Source organism: Lactuca sativa, chromosome 6 (assembly GCF_002870075.4).
Source record: "Lactuca sativa cultivar Salinas chromosome 6, Lsat_Salinas_v11, whole genome shotgun sequence".
Taxonomy (NCBI): Eukaryota; Viridiplantae; Streptophyta; class Magnoliopsida; order Asterales; family Asteraceae; genus Lactuca; species Lactuca sativa.
In genome coordinates this window covers 142,361,959-142,383,994 of record NC_056628.2, presented here as the reverse complement: position 1 = coordinate 142,383,994, position 22,036 = coordinate 142,361,959, and the positions used below count along the sequence as shown (strand labels likewise).

At 33.8% G+C, this 22,036-nt stretch overlaps 2 protein-coding genes across 2 annotated transcripts; one reads left to right on the top strand and one right to left on the bottom strand.

The window, feature by feature from the left end:
• Positions 1–2,263: 2,263 nt before the first annotated feature.
• On the top strand, positions 2,264–8,666 carry LOC111918111 (inositol-tetrakisphosphate 1-kinase 1). Its single transcript, XM_052764737.1, has 2 exons — positions 2,264–3,557; positions 7,357–8,666. The coding sequence occupies exon 1, from the start codon at positions 2,442–2,444 to the stop codon at positions 3,483–3,485; it is 1,044 nt and encodes a 347-aa protein (XP_052620697.1). The 5' UTR covers positions 2,264–2,441; the 3' UTR covers positions 3,486–3,557; positions 7,357–8,666.
• A 449-nt stretch (positions 8,667–9,115) lies between these two features.
• Positions 9,116–10,526, bottom strand: LOC111918112 (uncharacterized). The gene is made up of 4 exons (XM_023913777.3): positions 10,073–10,526; positions 9,746–9,884; positions 9,508–9,593; positions 9,116–9,418 (listed from the first exon to the last, which is right to left on the bottom strand). The coding sequence occupies exons 1-4, from the start codon at positions 10,361–10,363 to the stop codon at positions 9,287–9,289; spliced, it is 648 nt and encodes a 215-aa protein (XP_023769545.1). The 5' UTR covers positions 10,364–10,526; the 3' UTR covers positions 9,116–9,286.
• Positions 10,527–22,036: the final 11,510 nt, after the last annotated feature.

Below are 22,036 nucleotides of genomic sequence, written 5' to 3'. Positions count from 1 at the left end.
GTTCATGGAGATGTTTCATACTCACTACGTTCCTTGGGTCGAGCGATAGAGGTTGGCTCATGAGTTTTTACACTTGAGGCAGGGATCGGAGTCGGTGACGGAGATCACCCAGATGTTTACTGATAGGGATATGTTTTGCCCTGAGTTTGCTTCAAAGCAGGCTCAGATGACCCGTTACCTGAGCATGCTCAAGACGAACATCAGGCACTTTGTTTCTACTCAGCGGTGTGATACTTTGCTAGAGTTACAGGAGGCCGCCAGGCGATGTGAGCTTGAGATATAACTTCAGTTGAGAGAGCAGAGGCAGGCCCCGACACAGTCGTAACCTGCACCGAAGCGGTTCAAGACTGCTTATTCTAGGTCTGGAGGTCAGCGAGGCCACACTTGTGGGAAGTGCGGGAAGGTTCATGTCGGAGAATGTCGATCTGGTAGTGTGTGCCACAAATATAGCAAGGAGAGGAATTACGCGAGGGACTGTCACCAGTCAACCCCCGTTCATTGTATGAGGATTTGCTATCATTGTGTTCAGGTTGGTCATGTGAAGGTCAACTGTCTATTGCTCGCCGCCAAGCCAGTGCGGGCCCTCGTGCCAGCTACTTTGAGGATTACTAATGGGGTTCAGGGCAGGGCGGAGCCCCCGTGGGCTCCAGGTCGCACTTTCCAGCTCACTGTCGAGGAGGCCAGGACAGCACCAGATGTTGGGGGGTTTTGCAGGCTGTTGCATCCGTTTTATAGGAATCAATGTTATGGCGAGGTTTTGCAAAATGTCAAAAAAATCTTACTTTAAATGAGGATGTTTGTCCTTCAATCTTAAGAAAGCTTCAAGACCGGTGTGCTTACATGAGGTACTATTTATTGTTTCTTAAGAAAGCGTCAAGATTTGTACTAACATTATATAATATTACAGGTTATGGGTCGTAGTATTAAGTAAGATACGTATATGTGAAGTTAAGCTAGGTTTGATACATTTCAAATAGACTTGGAACAAGGATTTGTATTTGTAGACTTGGAATTCACTGTGTCCGTATATACAAACTATACACATCAATATCTTAATGCATTTATAAGCAACTACTTTAACAAAAAGATGTTTGTACACACTTACAAAGGTATGAACATCCACAACAAACACAAGTTTGTGTTCTACCCACCTTCTAAAAGCATCATATCAAAAAAAATCTATCAAATGCATAACATACGACAACTTTACCCGGCCAAAAGACATCTTATCTCTCATAAAGTCATACCAATACTATAAACACCATCGAGGTAAGGTCTTAATAAGCAATATTAATCATTCATTACTCTCTCTCTCCCTCTCTCTCTCTCTCTCTCTCTCTCTCTCTCTCTCTCTCCCCCCCCCCCCCCCCCAAGTATAGTCCTAAATCTATTTTGGCTAAGGCTGTGTTTGGCGCGCTACAACTAGCTTATTTTTTGAATTTTTTTTTATGTTTTCGTGTTTGGTAAGCCAAAAAGTGGCTTATAAGCTAGCTTTTTGAAAAGCTACTTATACTAGCTTTTTATGATCTTTTTTAAAATTTTCCAAAGACACCCCTTAATTAATTATAGAAACACATACTCTTACATGTCCTTTTATGTAATTTTATATATTACAGCTAGTTTTTCATCCAGTTTTACCAAATGTTATTTTTTATCAATAACTTTTTAACTATCAACTAGTTTTTATTTAATAGCTAGCTTTTCAACTAGTCCGCAAGAAAACCCAAAATCTATTTCCAATTACAACTAAACTCAACTTTTCCATTTGTGATCATAGGAGAGAAGATTCTTGCCCATTAACCAAGATACTTCCGGTCATTCATAGTCCACTATTTACTATTTAGTATTTATAACCCCACTCTTGGTTGAGATATATTATTAATTCTATGCACAAAAGCATTAAAAAAAACACACAAGTTATTCTATTTTCAAAATTAATTAGAAGACTATATAGCTATTGACCCCCCAACTTGACGTGTGGTCCAACCACTATTTAACCAAGGGCACGTGGATCAATCTTATCCGTTGATCTCACAATGTAGAATAATCCAACGGCCAGTAATACGCGTTGCTTCTTTTGGCAAATAATTTGTTTCTGTAAAATTCTAACACTCGTTAGTGCGGCGGAATCCGTATATTAATTGAGAGAATATGCCACGTGGACTCTTCACGCTCTTTAACCATGGTTAACTTCACCCTACCTCTTGTACCCGATTTAACTCACCTTCTCAAACCCTATATATATACTCGCTTCACCCAACCACAGTCTCGTTAACTCCGAGAATCTCACCGGTGTTTCTATATCGCTTCATATATACATATACACCCTTTGTGTATCTCTATATTCAAAATCTGAAAACCCTAATTTTTTGTCTGAAAATCTTTGTTATGAGTGTTGTGATTGCATTTTTGAAATCAGAAGGGAATAAAATTTTGCAGGAATGGCGGAAATGACGACGACGAAGCGATTCAGTATAGGTTACGGGCTGTTAATGAAGAAACAGAAGAGTTTTATCCAGGATTCTTTGGTGAATTTAGCGAAAGAACGCGGTATCGATCTTATCAAGATCGACACCGACAAGCCGTTGGTGGATCAAGGTCCTTTTGATTGTGTGCTTCATAAGTTGTACGGGGAAGAATGGAGGAAACAACTCCGGGAATACTTGGTTTATAACCCTAACGCTATTGTAGTCGACTTTCCGGATGCAATCGAGCGGCTACACAACCGGATTTCGATGCTCGACGTTGTGTCGGAAATTGAAGAGGTGAAAAGCGATGAGATGGCGTCGTTTGGGATACCGAAACAGATTGTGATATACGAGCCGGAGAAGTTGAAAGAGGCGAAGACGTGGGGCGAGGGTTTGAAGTTTCCGGTGATTGCAAAACCCTTGGTGGCGGACGGGAGCGCAAAATCGCATAAGATGTTGTTGATTTTCAGTAGCGAGGGTTTTGATAAACTGAAACCCCCTACTGTTCTGCAGGAGTTTGTGAACCACGGCGGGGTTATCTTCAAAGTGTATGTCGTCGGGAAGTATGTGAAATGCGTGAAACGGAAATCGTTGCCGGACATTGCAGAAGAGAAATTGGAGAGTTTGCATGGTTCTTTATCATTCTCTCAGGTTTCTAACCTGACTTCACATGACAGAAACGATGATAAGTACTATAAGAGGATGGATTTGGAAGATGCAGAGATGCCACCGATGAGTCTGATAACCAACATTGCTCGTGGATTGCGTAAGGCAATGAAACTCCACCTCTTCAATTTCGATGTCATCAGGGATACCAAAGTTGGGAACAGATACCTTGTTATCGACATCAACTACTTCCCTGGATACGCAAAGATGCCTGGTTATGAATCTGTTCTTACTGATTTCTTCTGGGATGTGTTGAACAAGAAAGAAGCTAGATCTTTCAACAGCGACAAAGAGTTAATGAAGTTGGTGGGCAACAATGGTGCAGGGTCTGATAATGAATCTTCTGCATAACAAAAGAAGAACCAAGAAAGATCTGATGATATGCTCAAGGAGATGAAGATCAGTTCTGTTCAAAAACAAAAGGTACGCTGAATTACTGATATCATTGATTGATCTTGAGGTTTGTTGGTCAAAGGAAGCTTTTGCTTTGGGCATTTTCTTCTAGATAGTTGTTAGTACAGGGGTTTATGAATAGGGTTTCTTTGGTTTGGCCTCCTGACAGCAATTTACTTGGTGTTCTCTTGTTGATCATATCATGTACATCTCATCGTTTGCTTTTGGAGATAGGTACTTTTCAAATTCGCCCAAAGTTTGTAGGAAGATTAAGTTTCTTTACAAGGCCCATATTATATTTCCATGTTTTGGGAAACTTTAAAATTGTGTGCCTTGACATCTTTGATCAATGAATCTTTCCTTTTGAATTTGAATGATGATAATGATACTAGTCACTTTGTTACTTGAATATCATGTTATATTATATAAAGACACATATGAGATTAAGTGAAAACCAGTAGTAATGTCTTAAAGAATCCAGTTACATTGTCTATTCCTTTAGGTTTTAAGGCTTAATCCATTTAGACTAGATGTGTGTAAGTTGATAATCCAGTCTTTAATGTCAAGAATAATGGAAGTTCATTTCCTCATTTGCCACCAGATTTGTTGGTTTTGTTGATTTTTAAGGTTTTTAAAAACTTGTATTTACAATATTTACTTCTACTTGATGATGTTATTTATGTATATTAATAGGGGCATTTGCATAATTTGTAATTTCGTATTCATTTAACTTAACAATAAACGAGTAGAATGATACATTTAAGTATTGACAGAGACAAAATAAAACAATTTTGACAAAGATGGAACTAAGGAAAAAAACCAAGTCATGTCAATAGATGGAAGTAGGAAAAAAAACCAAGTCAAATGTGGTAAACTTCCAAATTTTAATAAAAACAAACAAAATAAATTATTTATTTTTATTTTTATACTTTTTATTTTGTACTTGTGAGCCCTTAAAATAGTGTTTGGTATGCTATTCAAGATGGGACAAAATTAAACAATTTTTAGCATCGACGAAGATGGAACTAAGGAAAAAACCAAGTCAAATGCGATTGAACTTCCAAAATTTATAAAAAACAAACAATTTTTAGTTATAATAGATTCACTCATTCCTCAATCAACGATGATCTTTGAGAATTCTAATCTTAGTTTTTCGAGAACTCTAATCTCAACAACTATATTTAGATAAAATCAAATTCAAAATAAAAAGGGTATAGTGGTCGTTTTGTATAAATAATAACCAATCATTATAACTTATTTATAGTGATAATATAATATCCATTTTTATAGAATTTGATATTATTGTAATATTATTAAAATTTGATATTATTGTAATATAATATCCATTTTTATAAAATCACCAAAACTATCAACACGTCTAGTAATAATAAAAAAAGATACATGTAAATTCATATATTTTTAGGTGTATACACGTATTCCCGATAACATATATTTATATTTTAGGATGTATAAATACATATTTTTATTTCCTAATATCTAAACGTGAATAATAAACTAATATATCTTATTAGATAATATTCACAAAACTATAACTGTTTTTAGCGGATAAAATATATATATAAAAAAAAAATATATGATAAAATTTATATGTGTCTTCATTTTTTCCTTCCTTGAATACATGTTTTTCTTCGGTTTATCACCCTTAACCTCTTCCATTATTATTCTTAATCTACAAAAGCTTTCATAAAAATAAATAAAAATACTTATTCAAGAACATTCATTAAAATAAATAAATACATATCTACATATAAGATTATATACTTGTACGCATATGTTTGTAAACATGTGTAGATACATTTATGAACGTGTGCACATTTCTATTCTAATAAAAGAATAGTTTTAATCTCCTTTTGACATGTGTTATCCTATTAGGCCTCTTAATTAATACATATTTTATTCTTTTTTTGCCAAGTGGCATCCTATTAAACCTCCTAATTAATACATGTCACTTGTCAACCTATTGATTCTCAATTTCAAATTTTAAATTTCTCACTCTAATTAAATTAAATTAATAACATTAGAATAAAAATTAAAATAAAATTAATAAAAATTATAAGTTGATATAATTTCACATATTTATTCAAATTAACGATTATAACTTTATATAACTAAAAAAATTCCTTTTAATTAATAATTTATTTAAAATAACTGAATAATAATTTTGAGTTTTCACTATGAAAGTTTAATTAATTTTGTCACCGTGGTTCCCACGGGTTATATACTAGTATGTTGATATACATATACACACATACACATGAACATTTGCACATATTGCATATATACATATATCAACATATAAACAACTTGTAAATATATGCAGTAAAATTGTCCAGATTTGGATTATTATGCATATAAATTTAAAGTAAATATATTAACAACTAGTTTATAACCCGTGAGAACCATGGTTACAAAACTAATTAAATTTTCATAGTAAAAATTCATAATTATTAATCAGTTATTTCAAATAAATTATTACATAAGAGATATACCAAATTTTAAAGTTAGTTATAATTTTAAATTTAACATATAATTATAAAAAGTAAATGTTTGTATAAAAAGTTTAAAATGTATTATTTAAAACCTTAACATTATTAATTATGATAATGATTTATTTTATATATCTCTGTGACATGTGTCATATAATATTAATAAGGGGTTATATTAGAATGATATATGACAAAATAATATTAAATACAAAAGTCGCATCTCGTTGCAGCTCTCTCTCTTATTTATTTATTTGTATGATTTGGTAAAAGTTATAATTTTGTGTAGTAATTGTAATGATTTATCTTATATAATATAATATTAATAAATATTAATAAGGGGTTATATTAAAATGATATATGACAAAATAATATTAAATACAAAAGTCGCATCTCGTTGCGGCTCTCTCTCTTATTTATTTATTTATTTGTATGATTTGGTAAAAGTTATAATTTTGTGTAGCAATTGTAAATCAAGAAAAGTATATGAATTTCACCTTCAAATCTTGAATGTGCGCCTTACCCATATTGGGCCAATTAGATTACACCATAGCTTTAGTGGATAAATGCACATATTCATATGCTGATTGTTGACCCTTCCGATTGAAAAGTCTCATAACCCTATCACTTATGTTTAAAACGTGGTTTAAAACATCAAATAGAAAACCCATGAAAATCTACATAATACACCAAAAACTGTAACAAATATACAGTATTAAAATATGAAATGTCTAATCGACATATCAATCAATAAAATAATAAAATTAAACTTTAAGGTTATCGAGAGTGGCTGTGGAGAGTGGTCACAACTAAGTCATCAACGATTGTTTTGGATCTTTTGATTTTTTTTGCTTTCTATGATTTGGTTGTGTTTCTTCAACCCGTTCGTCGTTGTTGTCATTGTCAAGGTTTATATGTTGGGATTGAGATAATAGAACTTGAGATGGTTGTGAAGGTTGTGCGTGAAATTGTTGACATTGAGAAGCTTGGGGTTGAACTTGTGGAGAAGGTTGTTGTTCAAATTCTTGAAATTAGGATTGATTGAATTGTGGTGGTTTTTGTTGTTGGTAGTAATATGGGTGGTATGAACGACTGGTTAATAGAGATTGTTGTTGGATTGAAAATGTTATAAATTGCATGTAACTAAGATTTGTTAATGAATCATTTGGAGTGTTTGGGGTAGATGGAGTATTTTGATTTAGATCCATAAGTGAAGGTAAAAAAATATATGAGAAGAGTTTTTTTTTAGTGTAAAATGTTAGTAAAATATTGGGTATTTATAATTGTAGTTGATAGGTTTTAAATTGCTTTTTTTTTAATTGTAGGATTTTTGCGGGTCAAATGGACCGTTGTCAAACTCTTCTCCGATTGGTCGTCTCACCCCGTCTTCGGACTCACACCACAACCAGAGCACTGGCCTCGTGTCTTTTGTTGTGCCACATCAGATTCTCACGCATGGAAAAGCTTCCACTCCGATTAGCCTTAGACCATCTCCAACTCATCTCCATTTTCCCCCATAAATGGAGTAAATAGTGTTTCATCTACAACCTTACTTTATTTTCTACCCCATTTTTTACCCCAAAAAATATATTCCTAGAATATTCCATTTTTATAACTTATATATATATATATATATATATATATATATATATATATATATATATATATATATATATATATATATATATATATATATATTGTCAAATACACCCCTCTACTAATTAAACTTATATTTATACATTTTTAATTAGTAGGTTGAAGAAATGAAGTTTGGGGGTGGGTTGGAGATGCTCTCATTCTCCATTTTCCCCATTTCTTCACGCATTCTTCTCCAACCCTCCCCCATTTTGGGGGATATGAATAGTATTACACCAAATATGGTGTTATAGTATTCATTTCTCCTAGAATGGAGATGAACTTTACGTTGTCGATTTTAGTCCCTCTGTTATATATTTATACATTTTTAGTTTATTTTTATCTACTAATTATAATTTAAATATAGTATTTAATACTTATAATATTTTGTTATATATTAAATTATATTAATTAATTATAAATATAAAGTTTGTTTTTTGTTCATCAAATTTATATAAAAATTTAAATACATATTGACGTTTTAAAAACGATAACGTATTTTACAAAAACTTATAATTAAAATATATATTACAAACATGATAACATATGCTATTAAACATATAGTTAACCTATATATTACAATAATAATCTAATAAAAACCAACAAGTGACAATACTATTATTTATTTATTTAATATTTATTTAAAAGTATGTATGTGTAATATTTTTATAAATGCATGTATAATATGTATTTATAAGTTTATTATAAATAATTTTTTGTATTTAATATTAATCTAATGAAAAATATATAGATTATATATTTGTTAAAACTAAATTAGTAGAGGGGTGTGTTTGACAATCTATATAAGTTGGAGTAATGGAATATATTAAGAATATACTTTTTAGGGGTAAAAATGGGATAAAAATGAAGTAGGGTTGAAGATCAAACACTATTTGCCTTATTTTTTACTCAATTTTTAGAAGGAAAAATAAAAATAGGTTAGAGATTGTCTTAATGTGGACAAAATAATTATTCAAATTAATGATTTTCAATTTAGTTCCTTCCATGGGTTTTTTTTCCTATAAAGAATAAATATTTATTTATTTATTTACGGACTCTAAGTATTCAAAAAGGTATGAAATTTTTATTAATAATAATAACTATTTATTTAAAACTGACAATAAATTTTAATAATTAGAGTTTAAAAACCACCAAAATGGTACAAAAACACAACAAAATAGTTTTTCTTTTCTTTTTTAAAATTCTAATATGAAGATAGAAGTTTAGTGATTACATGTAACAAAATAATTTTCTTTTCTTTTTTAAAATTCTAATGTGAAGATTGAAGTTTAGTGATTACATGTACATTGTCCTATCAACATTCAAACCGGTTAAACCTATGATAACCAAATTATAATAATATAAATAACACAACAAAACTTGTTTAAAACTCCAATGTACAAAAAAACACTTTTATTAGTGTTTTTTTCTTTTAAAAAATAAATAATGTTCATGGTAAATAGTTTTTTCAAAACTAAATTATTATTCCAATATCCATTTACATTCCTAATACAACCATCCAAATCAAAGAAATAGGCATTCATGTAAACAACAACAAATATTTCTTCTACCCAAAATTTGCAAAAACACAATAATTTATAAAGATTTACACACAAAAATCTATTGATTCTTCTTTAATTTAGAAGCTGTAAATGTGGTCTTCATACGATCTTGGCTGGTAGTTCTTATCATAAAAAGAACTGTTTCTACAAGCATCCCCACCACAAATCCAAGTATCCCTCCAGCAGCATGCTGCAAAATCAACAAAAGTATGATCAATTTAACTCCAATTGGGTGTTTGAATACGCTTAAAAAGTTGCTGAATGAATTAAGTTCTTTACCATTACAGGACTATGCCCAAACAATGCTCTAAATGTATAATATCCAACTAAATACCCTGTAAACATCGTAAGCGCCACATGTAAACCTAAAAAAAAAAGGTTCAAGATTCATGTTAGAAGCAAGTTTTGCCAAGATCAAGCAACTTTCTTTAATGGCGGAAGAGAAAGAGTAAGATCAAAGGACAAATGCACTGCTTTCTGTGATCAAATCAACTAAAGGGTAGCTACAAGAACTCACCGAATCCTAGTTGATCCTTGTATGACGAAAAGGGTTCACTTTCATCTCTTCTTGGAGTAATATCCTTCACTAGCTCTTTATATGCTTTCCTCTCTGCCGCCTCTTCGTATTTCCTGAGCCTCGCTTTCAGTTCCTCGCTCTGATCACAGATGTAAATCTTAGGGTTTATTGAACATTTGAAATCAATTGCAAAACACATTAAAATCAAAGTGATCGGAAGCTAATATTTGAAACCAGAAGACATAATAATTTAGTTTATACAGGTTTTGATTTCAGTATTGATCAATTGGAACTTCATATATGCAAAAGATAACGACGATTAATTACCTTTTCGCGAGGTTGAGGGCTGTTGAGGATGAAGTGCGAACCAGTTACGACGGCGGATAGAGCAGGTCGAGTTGATGGATCGGAGGCGAGCCAAATGGATCGGAGGGATTTGTAGGGCACGGAAGAGGGTCGGAGAGATAGGGATGATGCGATTTGACGGAGGTCTGGGGAGAGGTGAGGGTTGTTGATTGATGTGGAAAGAAATGATTGAAGGGTTTCTGTTTTGGAGATGATCAGTCCAGGAGTAGCAGTGGCGGTGGTTGCCTCTGTGGAAGCATCGCGGTTGTTCATCGGAACGTGGGATTGAGATCGGCGACGGCAGCCTTTTACTCTTTCAACGATAGTCTGGTAGCGTTTTGTTGGGAAGTGGCCGAGAGCATTGGGTATCAATGAGTAAACTGCAAATTCGGTCCCTTGTTTAGAGAAAATGGAGTTTCAGTCCTTGATCATATGTTTTGTTAAAAAGGTCTTTATGTCCATCTTTTATTGTAGATTAGGTTGATCTTCAAATTTAAATGTACAAAAATTGAGTAATCTAATCTTTATAAGCGATTTTTTGACAAAAATATCATTTTTTTTGGTAAAGTAACCACATTCTTCGGAACACATTCTTCCGGAGATATCTCCGGAATTCCAGAGTGTACGATTCTAGACAATGGTTCCGGAATACATTTGATTTTTTTTTTGCGTGTAAGTTTTGCTTTTATAAAACTTATAACTTTAGGTTTTATAAAATATAAAATGCAATTAAAATGAACAAACAACTAATAAATACATGAACTAATTAAAGGATGTATGTGTAGGTCATGTTACAAATATGATGTTCAAATTATCTTTGTCCTTATACCCCAAAATATTTCCGATAATCATTTTCTATAACCCACAGCCCATGGACCGGTGGTTTTACCCTCTATAGAAATCGATTTCCCGGTGATCAACACCTCCAGGAACCAACACAAAAATACCCCACAATCTCCTTTGTTGCCAATCTATTGTGGTACGTTTGGGGCCTTTTCAAGGATCATCTTGAAGCTCTCAAGTGAGACTAAATTAGTTGGTTCGGTACCCGAGTAGCTGACCCCCACTAGCAATTTGTGGATGCAAGCTCTCATTCCTATAAACCAATCCTTATTTTCCGAACAGCAGCTGCCCTTCCAAAGACTATCGTATATAGTCATTTGAAATGTCTTCAAATCCAAAGCACCTAAAAACCAATGAGCATGTATTATATTAATTGGGATGTAAAGCTATAAAAAAAGGTTAGAAATAATTAATTAGTATATAAATACTCAGGTCCAAACAAAATTATATCGTATCACACTCTGCCCAAGCTTGGTAAACGGATCCGTCAACCAGGTCACTCCAGTCAAATGTATCAGTGTTGACAGCTGACGACACAACCGTCCACCAAGCATCATCCTCTTTATGCTCTACCAGCAATGAGATCCACATCATGATGTGCTGACAGTTAATTTTTTTGAAGCAAAGTAAGTATTGTTATTAGAAGAGTATTATCTAATAAGCAAATAATTATATTACTTACATCACATGACAACCATCCTCCATGATTATCCACATATAACCATGTCCAAAACTAAAGTGTAGCAAAACCGGTCAAATAATTATGACCAAACATCAGCGAGCCATCCCGTTCATTATAAACAGTGTGTAAGGTAGGATCTAAGAGATTGTCCAACGGTGCTGGTTGATGTCATGTAACACATTTCCTCTTCGTTTGTATCCATGACGACTTATACCATATAGACATAACTTTTTTGGCGCTTAGAACGCCTAAGAGGTGTTGGCGACAATGTTCTGTATTCATCACGCGAAATCTATTTTACATCCGACGAGTGAATAACCGGAGACGGCTGCTCATGGCCGTCATTCAGCGGCTGTTCGGGGCTTTGGAAGACATAATCATGCTCACATAACTCATTGTCATTGTAGTATCCCTATACAGTTCAATAATGTATACTTGTAAACGATGCAAAAACATAACCACCATAAACGATGAAATAATTCAAAATGTACCTCTATCCACTTCGAGGTACCAACATTTTCTTCGGGAGTCTTATTGATAAGTTCTAGAACCATGGCTAAAGCAGCCTCATGCTCTACTAAATTCTCCCCCTGAGACCGCAACCGCTCGCGACATTCACATACCTCATTTTTCAATTGACCGACCTCGTTCTGCAAGTCACTAATAATTCGATCATTGTCAGCTAATGAGTCAACGACCGATGGTGGTGGTGTTGGCGGGTGAGATGGATCATATATCCATGCCTTCTTTTCTCGAGGCTCATCGGTAGGGGAGTTTTTGGGTGATGATGTTAGGGAAGGTGCCCTGTGAACTTCAATTTCGGGAAAATCAGGGCGATCAATCCATGCCGAGCTAACAATCCACCATTCAGCATGCATCTTATCTTGCATCGGCTCCAACTTCTGTACGAGTCTATTACTCTGCTAACAAAATTATGAAATTATAAATAAACATAAATTATAAAATAAATAAATATTTAAATAATAAAGTAACCATACGTCATCGATTTGTAAAAATTGGTTGCAGTGAGTCTTTTGTAACGCCCTTAGTTTTGACCATGCAACAGCCTGAGGGATCACATTCTGTTGTCGGGTACCAAACAAACTGTTCACCGGAAAAGCCTCAAGTATCCATATCTAAATGTTAGCAAACAATAAATAAATTAGAATGTTAGAAAACAAAAATAAATAATAAAATTTTCATCATATACTTACCTTAAAAGCGTATAAAAAACCATGTAGGGTGTAGGTCAATTTTTGAGGTGAGTTCTCTTTCGGTTCTTCTGGATGTATAAGTTTGTCAACCTTATTGAATATAGTATATAGCTGTTTGTACAATTGATCCCAAATTATCCTCCCCCATGGATATTTGCCACATAAAAAATTAGTTAACAATTAAATTTCTAAAAAATATTAGTAACGATAGGTAATTTAATTAATTAGTGATTAGAAAATAGATGACATTATACCTTTTGAATTCATCAATGTTGGATAGCAAAGAGAACTACTGTTCTGTAACAGGCTGTTTAGCCAACCGTCCATTGAAACCCTTCTCTAACAAGTATAGAAGACATACATGGATTGCATCATTGTCCGATAACTCATTAAGTGAATGTTGAAACACATCTGTCGAATGTAGAAGCAAGAAAATAGTCACCAAACCGGATGTCGATGATGTGACAAAATTCTTTCTTCCTGAAAGATAGATCGTAACCCCACTCTCAAAAACCATTTCCTTTACTCGGCTTCGGGGGCCGGAGACAACTTTGTGGCAAAAGACGTAATGTAGAAGAAAATGATCCTCATCTACATTAGGAATGTCTAACCATGTAACACTGTAAATTTTCAAACAAAATTTTCATTTAGAAATCACATTAATCTCATTAACATAAATCACAAAATCTCCAAAATCTCAATTTATCAAACACATGTCTATAATAACAAAATCCAGGATCCACAAAATATAACTCAGTCTCGTGTGTACAATCAAGCTGGCGCCTTCCCGTGATCATGAGAAGTACCTGAAACACATAACACGGTAAGCACGAAGCTTAGTGAGTTCTCCAAAATACCACATATATCTCATTAGCCTCTCATGCCTATGCTTGAATAAGACCCTCCGGTCAATGTGTCTCAATGAGACCCTCCGGTCCCATAGCTCGCATGGACCCACCGGTCCTAACTTAGTAAACTCAGTATAATACACAACATAAATCACAAAGACATAATGTAGGATATCACAATACTCAATATAAGCACATAAGACCCTCTGGTCACACATAGATTACCACTCAAGGTAAGTATAGTGAGAAGACTCACCTCGGATGATGAACAGCTCCTATAGATGCTGTTGCTGCACACCGGCCGCTAAAACTGAACCAAAACCCACAATTACCCAATTAAGATCTAAGACCAAACCTCACTCATTAGGTCTAAAGATAACTCACTACTTGACCCACAATTTACTTGAGCTCATTGGGCCCACCAAAGCCCAATACTAAATAGGCTCTCCCAAGGCCCAACTCCTAAACTTAAGTCCCAATGGCAAGACCAACACAAGGCCCAAAACATACACATTATTTCTCTGATCAAAATCTCTAGTACAACAAGCCCAAAATCCAGGCCCAATATGAGATTTAGCCCAAAAATCCCATAGCTAGATTACGTGGGGCGTACCTCCCTTGGTACGCTCAGTGTATACAGGCGTCCACATAAATCATGATCGGGGACATTTAATTAGTACGTGGGACGTACTAGGATTACGCGGGGCGTACATCCCAGACTTGCTCTTCCCACTCTCTTGGTCTTAATCCGTTAAGACCATAGCTCTACTCTCAGATCTGGACCTCCTAAAGGCTCATACTCCATAAAGTTTGTGACTTTAAGCCTTTGCATGGCTGAGGAAGTCCCAAACACAAAAACTCTCACTCTTTACTCCCAAAATGCTCATATCTCATGCATGGGGTGTTTTTTGTTGGATCAGGTGTCTAAGCTCATAACTATTTTGGTATGTACTTGACCCGATTATGAGCATGGTCCTTTCGGGTTGTCTTCACCATTGCAACTGATAGGATGAATTAAGGAGAAAGAGGATTAATTACGCTTTATTAATATATTATGTGAATAATATATTAAAAGAGAGATCATATTGCTTAATTAATATTGATCAAGAATTAATTTAGAATTAATTTTATGGTCAAAAGAGATTAATTAAATAAAGGGGACTGGTACTGTAATTATAAGATAGTTACAATATTGGGCTTAGGATCCATAAGAAAGCAATGGACGAATTCTATATGAGAGTCAATATAGAAATCGTCCAAAGGGCCTTCTAGAAGGATCCTTTGGGTTGCTTAAGGACTAAGCAACTAGATTAGGGTTTCCAAGTTGATAACCCTAGAAACCTCAACTATATAAGGACCCTTAAGGCTCCCAAAAATGTGGCTAAGCTTTCTTAGAAGATCTTGGACGTTTTTGTGCCTCTTCCCTTCCTCTCTCTTGTTCATCCTTATTGCTAGTGGTGTTTGTGACTCCATTAGAGGTGCAACACTTGGGACACTAGGCTTTTAGAAGTCCGGTTCAAGAAGGTTTGTGATTGTTATTGCTACATAATAATCAAGGAAATATTCCTAACCCTATTCATATGTTAATTTCTATTATAGTATGCTAGATCTAGGGTTTATGAGTTTTAGATGATTATTGCATGTACAACTAGACAAACTAGATCCAAAGCTTTAGGGTTGCATGTGCACCATAGGATTGATGTAATGCTTAAAACTCATCAGTGGTATCAGAGTCTAGGCTGTTTATCTAATGTATTTGATGCTATGTTTGATCATTCAAAGCTGAAAAAATTTCATTTTTTGGGTTCTGACCAAGCTCACGACGTGAGCTCAGTTCTGACAGCAAATCTCGAAAATTTTTCCCTATTTTGATTTGGATAATTACCATATTTTTTTTTCCAAATTAAAATCAGATTTTTCTATTATGGTAATGGGTATCCTAATCAAATTAATGGATAATTGTCAATTTAAGATAATTACTTCTTTTATAAGATAAAGATTAATTATTTGTATTTTGATTTGAATTATCTTGTAGGAAAAATAGATTAGGTCAAATTATGTGATAATTATTAATTATATGTTATTTAATTTTTTTTCAAATTTGATTTAAAGATATTTTGAAAAGTTTCGATATTTGCCCTCAAGTTTTGGAATTTAAAATTTGATTAAAAGTTTTTAATTTTGAAATATTTAATTCTAAAACCCTAGTATTTTGAAAAAGTTCAAATTACACCCTTATGGCTTTATTAAATTAATTAAGTGTATAATTAAAAGAGAGTTAATAAATCCATAATGATATGGTTTAAGTTTAATTAAATTAAAACTATAATTTATTAGATTAAACCACCTAGTACTACACCCTTATACTATATAAAATTAAAAGTCTAATATATTATATATGTATAAGTAAAGAGTCAGTCTTACCGTTAGTAGGCCTCATTCACGAAGCTAGTCTCTAAAGGATGTTTAAGGAAATTTCCTATAAAATAGCGATTGAATGAGTATCCACTCTTACCCACCGCACTCTTAACTAGTGGAGGGTCGTTAGTCGAACTGGTAGGATAGGAAACAACCTTCCATTATAAGTATAATGAAATGCGAAGTAACTAAACACTTTTATAAATTCCCAAATCTTAGTTACTTTAGGGAAAATGTGGAATCGGTGCTAATCCATGAAATTACACATTACACCTTGTTGGTCGTTAGTGGAGTGTGTGTGGTTAACTGGCACACTAATATGGGACCAATGAGTTTCTCGTAAGATTATCATTGATCAATGGAGCGTGTGTGGTTAACCGACACATTAATTGGGTGTGGTCAACATCGAGAGTACCAAACTAATTTGCATGGTTATCCACACATTGGCTGTGATCCTCGACATCCCAGTCACAAACTTAAAGGGCATAATCGAGATTAAACATGCCATTGAAAAGTTCAATGAATCTCAAAAAGATCTAGGAGTTTCAAAAAATTTAAAACCTAATTTTCTTTTTTTTTTTTCATGGTGGAAATTGGTAAATCGTCATTTACCTACTTTCAAATGTTCTGCAACTGGATTACGACATCCCTCTTCAGAGTTGTAGATTATTGTGTTGGGTCCTAGCCTTAATATCTCATTTGGGTGTTTTATTAAGGACTCATTCAACTAACTTGAATTTCTCCCATTTTGTAGAAGTCAAAGTCTATCAACTATGATCTTCCCGAATCCTTTGGAAAAAGTTTTCCACATGAAGGTGATGTTCCACGATTGGATTGTGGAAATGGAAATCATGTTTCACTTCCTCCACCTCCTCCATAATTCTCCCTAACCCACGTATTCGAAGACTTGAAAATTTCAAAGTCACTCAAGCCCTATTGGCAAAAAGACACGAAGATGGAAAGTTTGTGTGTGCACACGTCTTAGAGATGAAGTCACACATTGACAGGTTGAGGATGTTGGGTGTCGATGTCTCAAGGAAGTTGACTGTTGACTGGGTTCTTCAATCACTTCCTGACTCATATAGTGAGTTCATTAGAGAGTACCATATGATAGACCACGACGTGACCCTCATTGATCTTACATATTTGCTTATTTCTGCTGAATCAGCAATGATTTAGCGGACTGGTCAAGCAAATTTGTCTGGTAAATCAATGTCCCAACCTTCTATGGACAATGACAACATTGGAAGTACAAAAAAGTTTTCTCTACGCAAGAGAAAGGCTGAGTCTGAGATAGTCCCGTGTACCATTCCAGAAGAGTCCATATGTTTCTACTGCCAAGATAAGGGGCATTGGATGCGAAGCTGCCATGTTTACCTGAGAGATCGCAAGGATGGGAGAGTCAAGATGTATGACTCTGCTTCAGGTAAAATCCACTATCTAACTCTATTAAGTTCCTATTTGTAGATTCTTAATACATGATGTGATAAGATTACATTTTGATGTTTTGTAGGATCGAAGAAAAGAAAGGAAGCTTAAAGGAAAAGTGAGCTAAGTTTGATCGCGAAGAAATGGATTTCGATCGCATGGTTCGATGATCGGATTTTTGAGCTGCTACTTAGAGAGTTATGATAGATTGCTTAGGAATATGTAATAGCATAGTTTTCATTTGAATTGTGTTGTAAAGACATGTTTTTCCGCGTTTTTTATAAATAAAATAATTTTTTTTTGTCTTATTTATAATTCTTTGCAATGACATTTTGTGAAAATTGATGTTTATTTGTTTATGCTATTAGCAATGTTGGAATAGATGTGATTATTAGTTATGTTATTTGTGGTAGTGTCAAAAATTTACCAAATAAAGAAAGATTTTCATCGCCCAAGTTTCAATTGCACAGAAATTTGGAATCATACAACTTGTATTGTGTGATGAATGAGAACCTTCGTATTTGGGAAATTAAGACTTATTCCTTGTTCACATAAGTATGTGAGTCAAGTAAAGGACTAAAGGAATAGAACACAATGTTGTGCACTGGTCAAGTCCACCAAACGATAAGACTATTCGTCATGATTTACTAAAAGTTTAGTAAATATGGTTATGCTTACAAGATTAAGTGTGATTTTAAATCATTGGAAAAGTTCAAATGAATAGCATAACGAATAAGAAGAATCAATTAGGCAAAAAGATAAAAGTCTCTCCAATCTGAAAAGAAGGGAGAGTACTTATGTATCATGTTTTATGATCATCTTAGTGCTTATGAAACCGTATCACAATTGATCCTCTAAGGACACCTTAGTGCATAAGTATGACTAAGAAGAGGAATCGGGAATTGTTGAAACGGTTAAATCAAAATGATGAGACATACTTCGTTCCAAAATCGAGTCTTAAAGTAATACTCCAAGATTGTGACTTGAGTGAAAAATCTTAAGAAAAGGTTGAAGAACACTCATCAAATGTGGAGTATAAAAGTTTCTTACTCTTGTACATTTGAAATTGGTAAGTTGTGATAAGACAAAGACCAACTAGGACCAATTGTATGAGGTGTTTATCTTAATAAGAAACCGCACTAACTCTTAAATATTTGTTTCACGAGAAATGTTTCTTGACAAAAGAATCTTATATGTCAAGAGGTTAGTGGGAGTCTTAAAGATCTTGAAAAGTTTCAAGAACTAATCAAGAGTAAACCTATTGTTAATCACTAGTTGACACAATATTGCTTCTATGCCATTCCAGTAAAGTTACTTATGCATATGAGTTCTACGAGTTCTCAATTGACTGCATAAAGGCAAGCACCTTGTTTAATGAAAGGGCATTGACTAGTATAGGTGAGCTGCTAAATAACTTGGAGGTAGTGGTGGAACCCTTGATGGCAAGAAATTAAGAATGAACAAGTTATGTCCTTAAGAGTTTGGATTTGTCACAAACATTATCTTATGATTATGGTTATGACAAATTCACATGAATAGGAGCACATACACCATAAAATCTAAGTGTCATTGTGATATTTGCGTTCTCAGATTCGATTATGATTATGACATCCCTCTTCATAGTTCGAATTGTGAGATTTGGCAATTAGTCTAAACATTTAGGACTTATTGCTATAAGTTCTGAATTAGTTTAGACATACATATGAGCTATCTAAGGAAAGGCATATGAGTTTGAGAAGCTTAAATAAAGTCTTATCGAAGCATATCGTCTTAGAAATATGAACTTTGGAAGTCAATAAGTATTGGTTTCTAAAAGTTCAACTGCTTTCTGAATACGTGTCAAAGCTAGTAGGAGCATAAATGTTATGTTGGTATGGATATAATTATCACGTTAGTGGGAGCATGATTATTATTTTAATTGTTGCAAGTTAGCAATATTAATTATAGAAAACAAAAGTTTCACTTTGCAAAGTTACAAGGGTTGAAAAGTTGTTTTGCTATAATTAAGGGAAAGAATATTATACTTCATTTCAAAATCTAAGAGTTTGGATCGAGAAATTTTAATCAAATTTAGTCAATGGACATATATGGATGCTATGTTGAAAAGGTTCAAGTTAAAAGAATTCTATATATGGCAATATTATAGCAAGACTTTGGTAAAGTATCACGTTTTTCATGAATCGTGTCCCACGCTTCTGGTATAGGATCGATTGCATATGTTGTAATATTCGACCGTTCTAAATTTTCAAATGCCTAGGGCATTAAGAGGGAAAAGGACCAGAATCGGATATGACTAAAATAATTAAACAACTGTCAAGGACAATCTAAGGTTTTCCAAGGATTGGTTACTTATGGGCAGTTAAAAGTATAGTAATGAATGGACCATAATGACATTATTATGATTATATATGATTCTATTAATAATGAGTTGTCATATGGAAAATATGGAAATGTTTTCATATTGGGAGTTGGATATCAAGAATCTATGTCTAGATTAGAAACTTTTTATGCAAGAAGGATGTTCAAAGGAATGTACTTTGAATGTGAGACTTCATATCTATGGAATTTCCTTGTAACAATCTCTAATAGAGAACTTTGTAATATCATTGACAAAGTCTTGGTAGCTTTGGTGCTGTGACATTACGAAAGGATCGTTGCATAAAATGTTAGAATCTAACATATTCTAATAGTGGCAAGAATTTGGTATTCTTACACTTATGACAAGAATTAGGAGTTGTGAAATGAGTATCATTGGAAATGTGTTCGATTGATCCATTTCCAAAGTATGGACCATAGGTAAACATAGTGTGCATGCTTGGAGCATGGGACAACTATTGTTATAATTCAAGTAATAAGTTGATTATCCGAAACATTATACATTGAATAATGAGTAATCAATGTGGTGATTAAATAAAGATGTTTTATTTATACTCAAAATTTTGGGGCCATATAGGATTAGTATTATTCTTGTGTTTCGCTTTGCATGTTTTGACTTCCCGAATAATAAGATTATCCAAACCATCCACAGTCGATAAGTAATTTGGAAGTAGGTACTGAAGCTAGACTGTCATGAATCCGACTGTAGATTGTCTAAAGCATTTAGACATAGCAAAAGTCTGCTGTAGTGGTCATGAGTACTCCTGAAATAAGATTTGAGTATTGGATTAAACCCACACTCACTTGAATCACTTCATGGATTTTATCACGAGTGATTAGTGACACAATAATATCTTATATTCTTGAAACGGAGACATGTGAGTTGTAGTTTGCAAGTCGGTTGCACATTGACATGTGTAAATGCACCAGTAACTTGGTGTTATAAAACATATTGTTGGGTGTGATTTGATGAATAAATACAAGCAAGCATTTGAGTCGAAGTTTATCCGTTCCTTTTACCCAAAGTTGGATAAAAGCGATATATGTGGTCCCCTCGATGATTTAATGATGACATCCTAAGCGCTTGGCCAAGCCTGGACTAAGTTGATGTGTTCAATTGTAGTCTATTGTCAATCATCATAAATCGGAATATCGGGAAACAACACATAGACTGAGAGAATGATTATAATCCACATCTTATGTCTATATGATATCTAGAATGGAGGAATATATGATCCCTTATCTAAAGGACGTGTTACTAATAAGATTAAAGTTGACAACGGATTTTGAAAGCTACGATTACTAATCAGATTATGAAGTCGTATTTGTAAAATAGTTATTAGACTTATCCAAGTAGGAGACTGTTGGATTAGGTGTCTAATCCCATAAGTATTTTGGTATGTACTTGACCCGATTATGAGCATGTTCCTTCTGGGTTGCTTTCACCATAGCAACTGATAGGATGAATTAAGGAGAAAGAGGATTAATTATGATTTATTAATATATTATGTGAATAATATATTAAAAGAGAAATCATATTGTTTAATTAATATTGATCAAGAATTAATTTTGTGGTCAAAAGAGATTAATTAAATAAAGGGGACTGATACTGTAATTATAAGATAGTTACAATCTTGGGCTTAGGATCCATAAGGAAGCAATGGACGAATTCTATATGAGAGTCCATATAGAAATCGTCCAAAGGGCCTTCTGTAAGGATCCTTTGGGCTGCTGAAGGACTAAGCAACTGGATTAGAGTTTCCAAGTTGATAACCCTAGAAGCCTTAACTATATAAGGACCCTTAAGGCTCCCAAAAACGTGGCGAAGCTTTCTTAGAAGATCTTGACGTTTTTGTGCCTCTTCCCTCCCTCTCTCTCTCTCTCTCTCTCTCTCTTGTTCATCCTTATTGCTAGTGGTGTTTGTGACTCCATTAGAGGTGCAACACTTGGGGCATTAGGCTTTCAAAAGTCAGGTTCAAGAAGGTTTGTGATTGTTATTGCTACATAACAATCAAGGCAATATTCCTAACCCTATTCATATGTTAATTTCGATTATAGTATGCTAGATCTAGGGTTTATGAGTTTTGGATGATTATTGCATGTACAGCTAGACAAACTAGATCCAAAATTTTAGGGT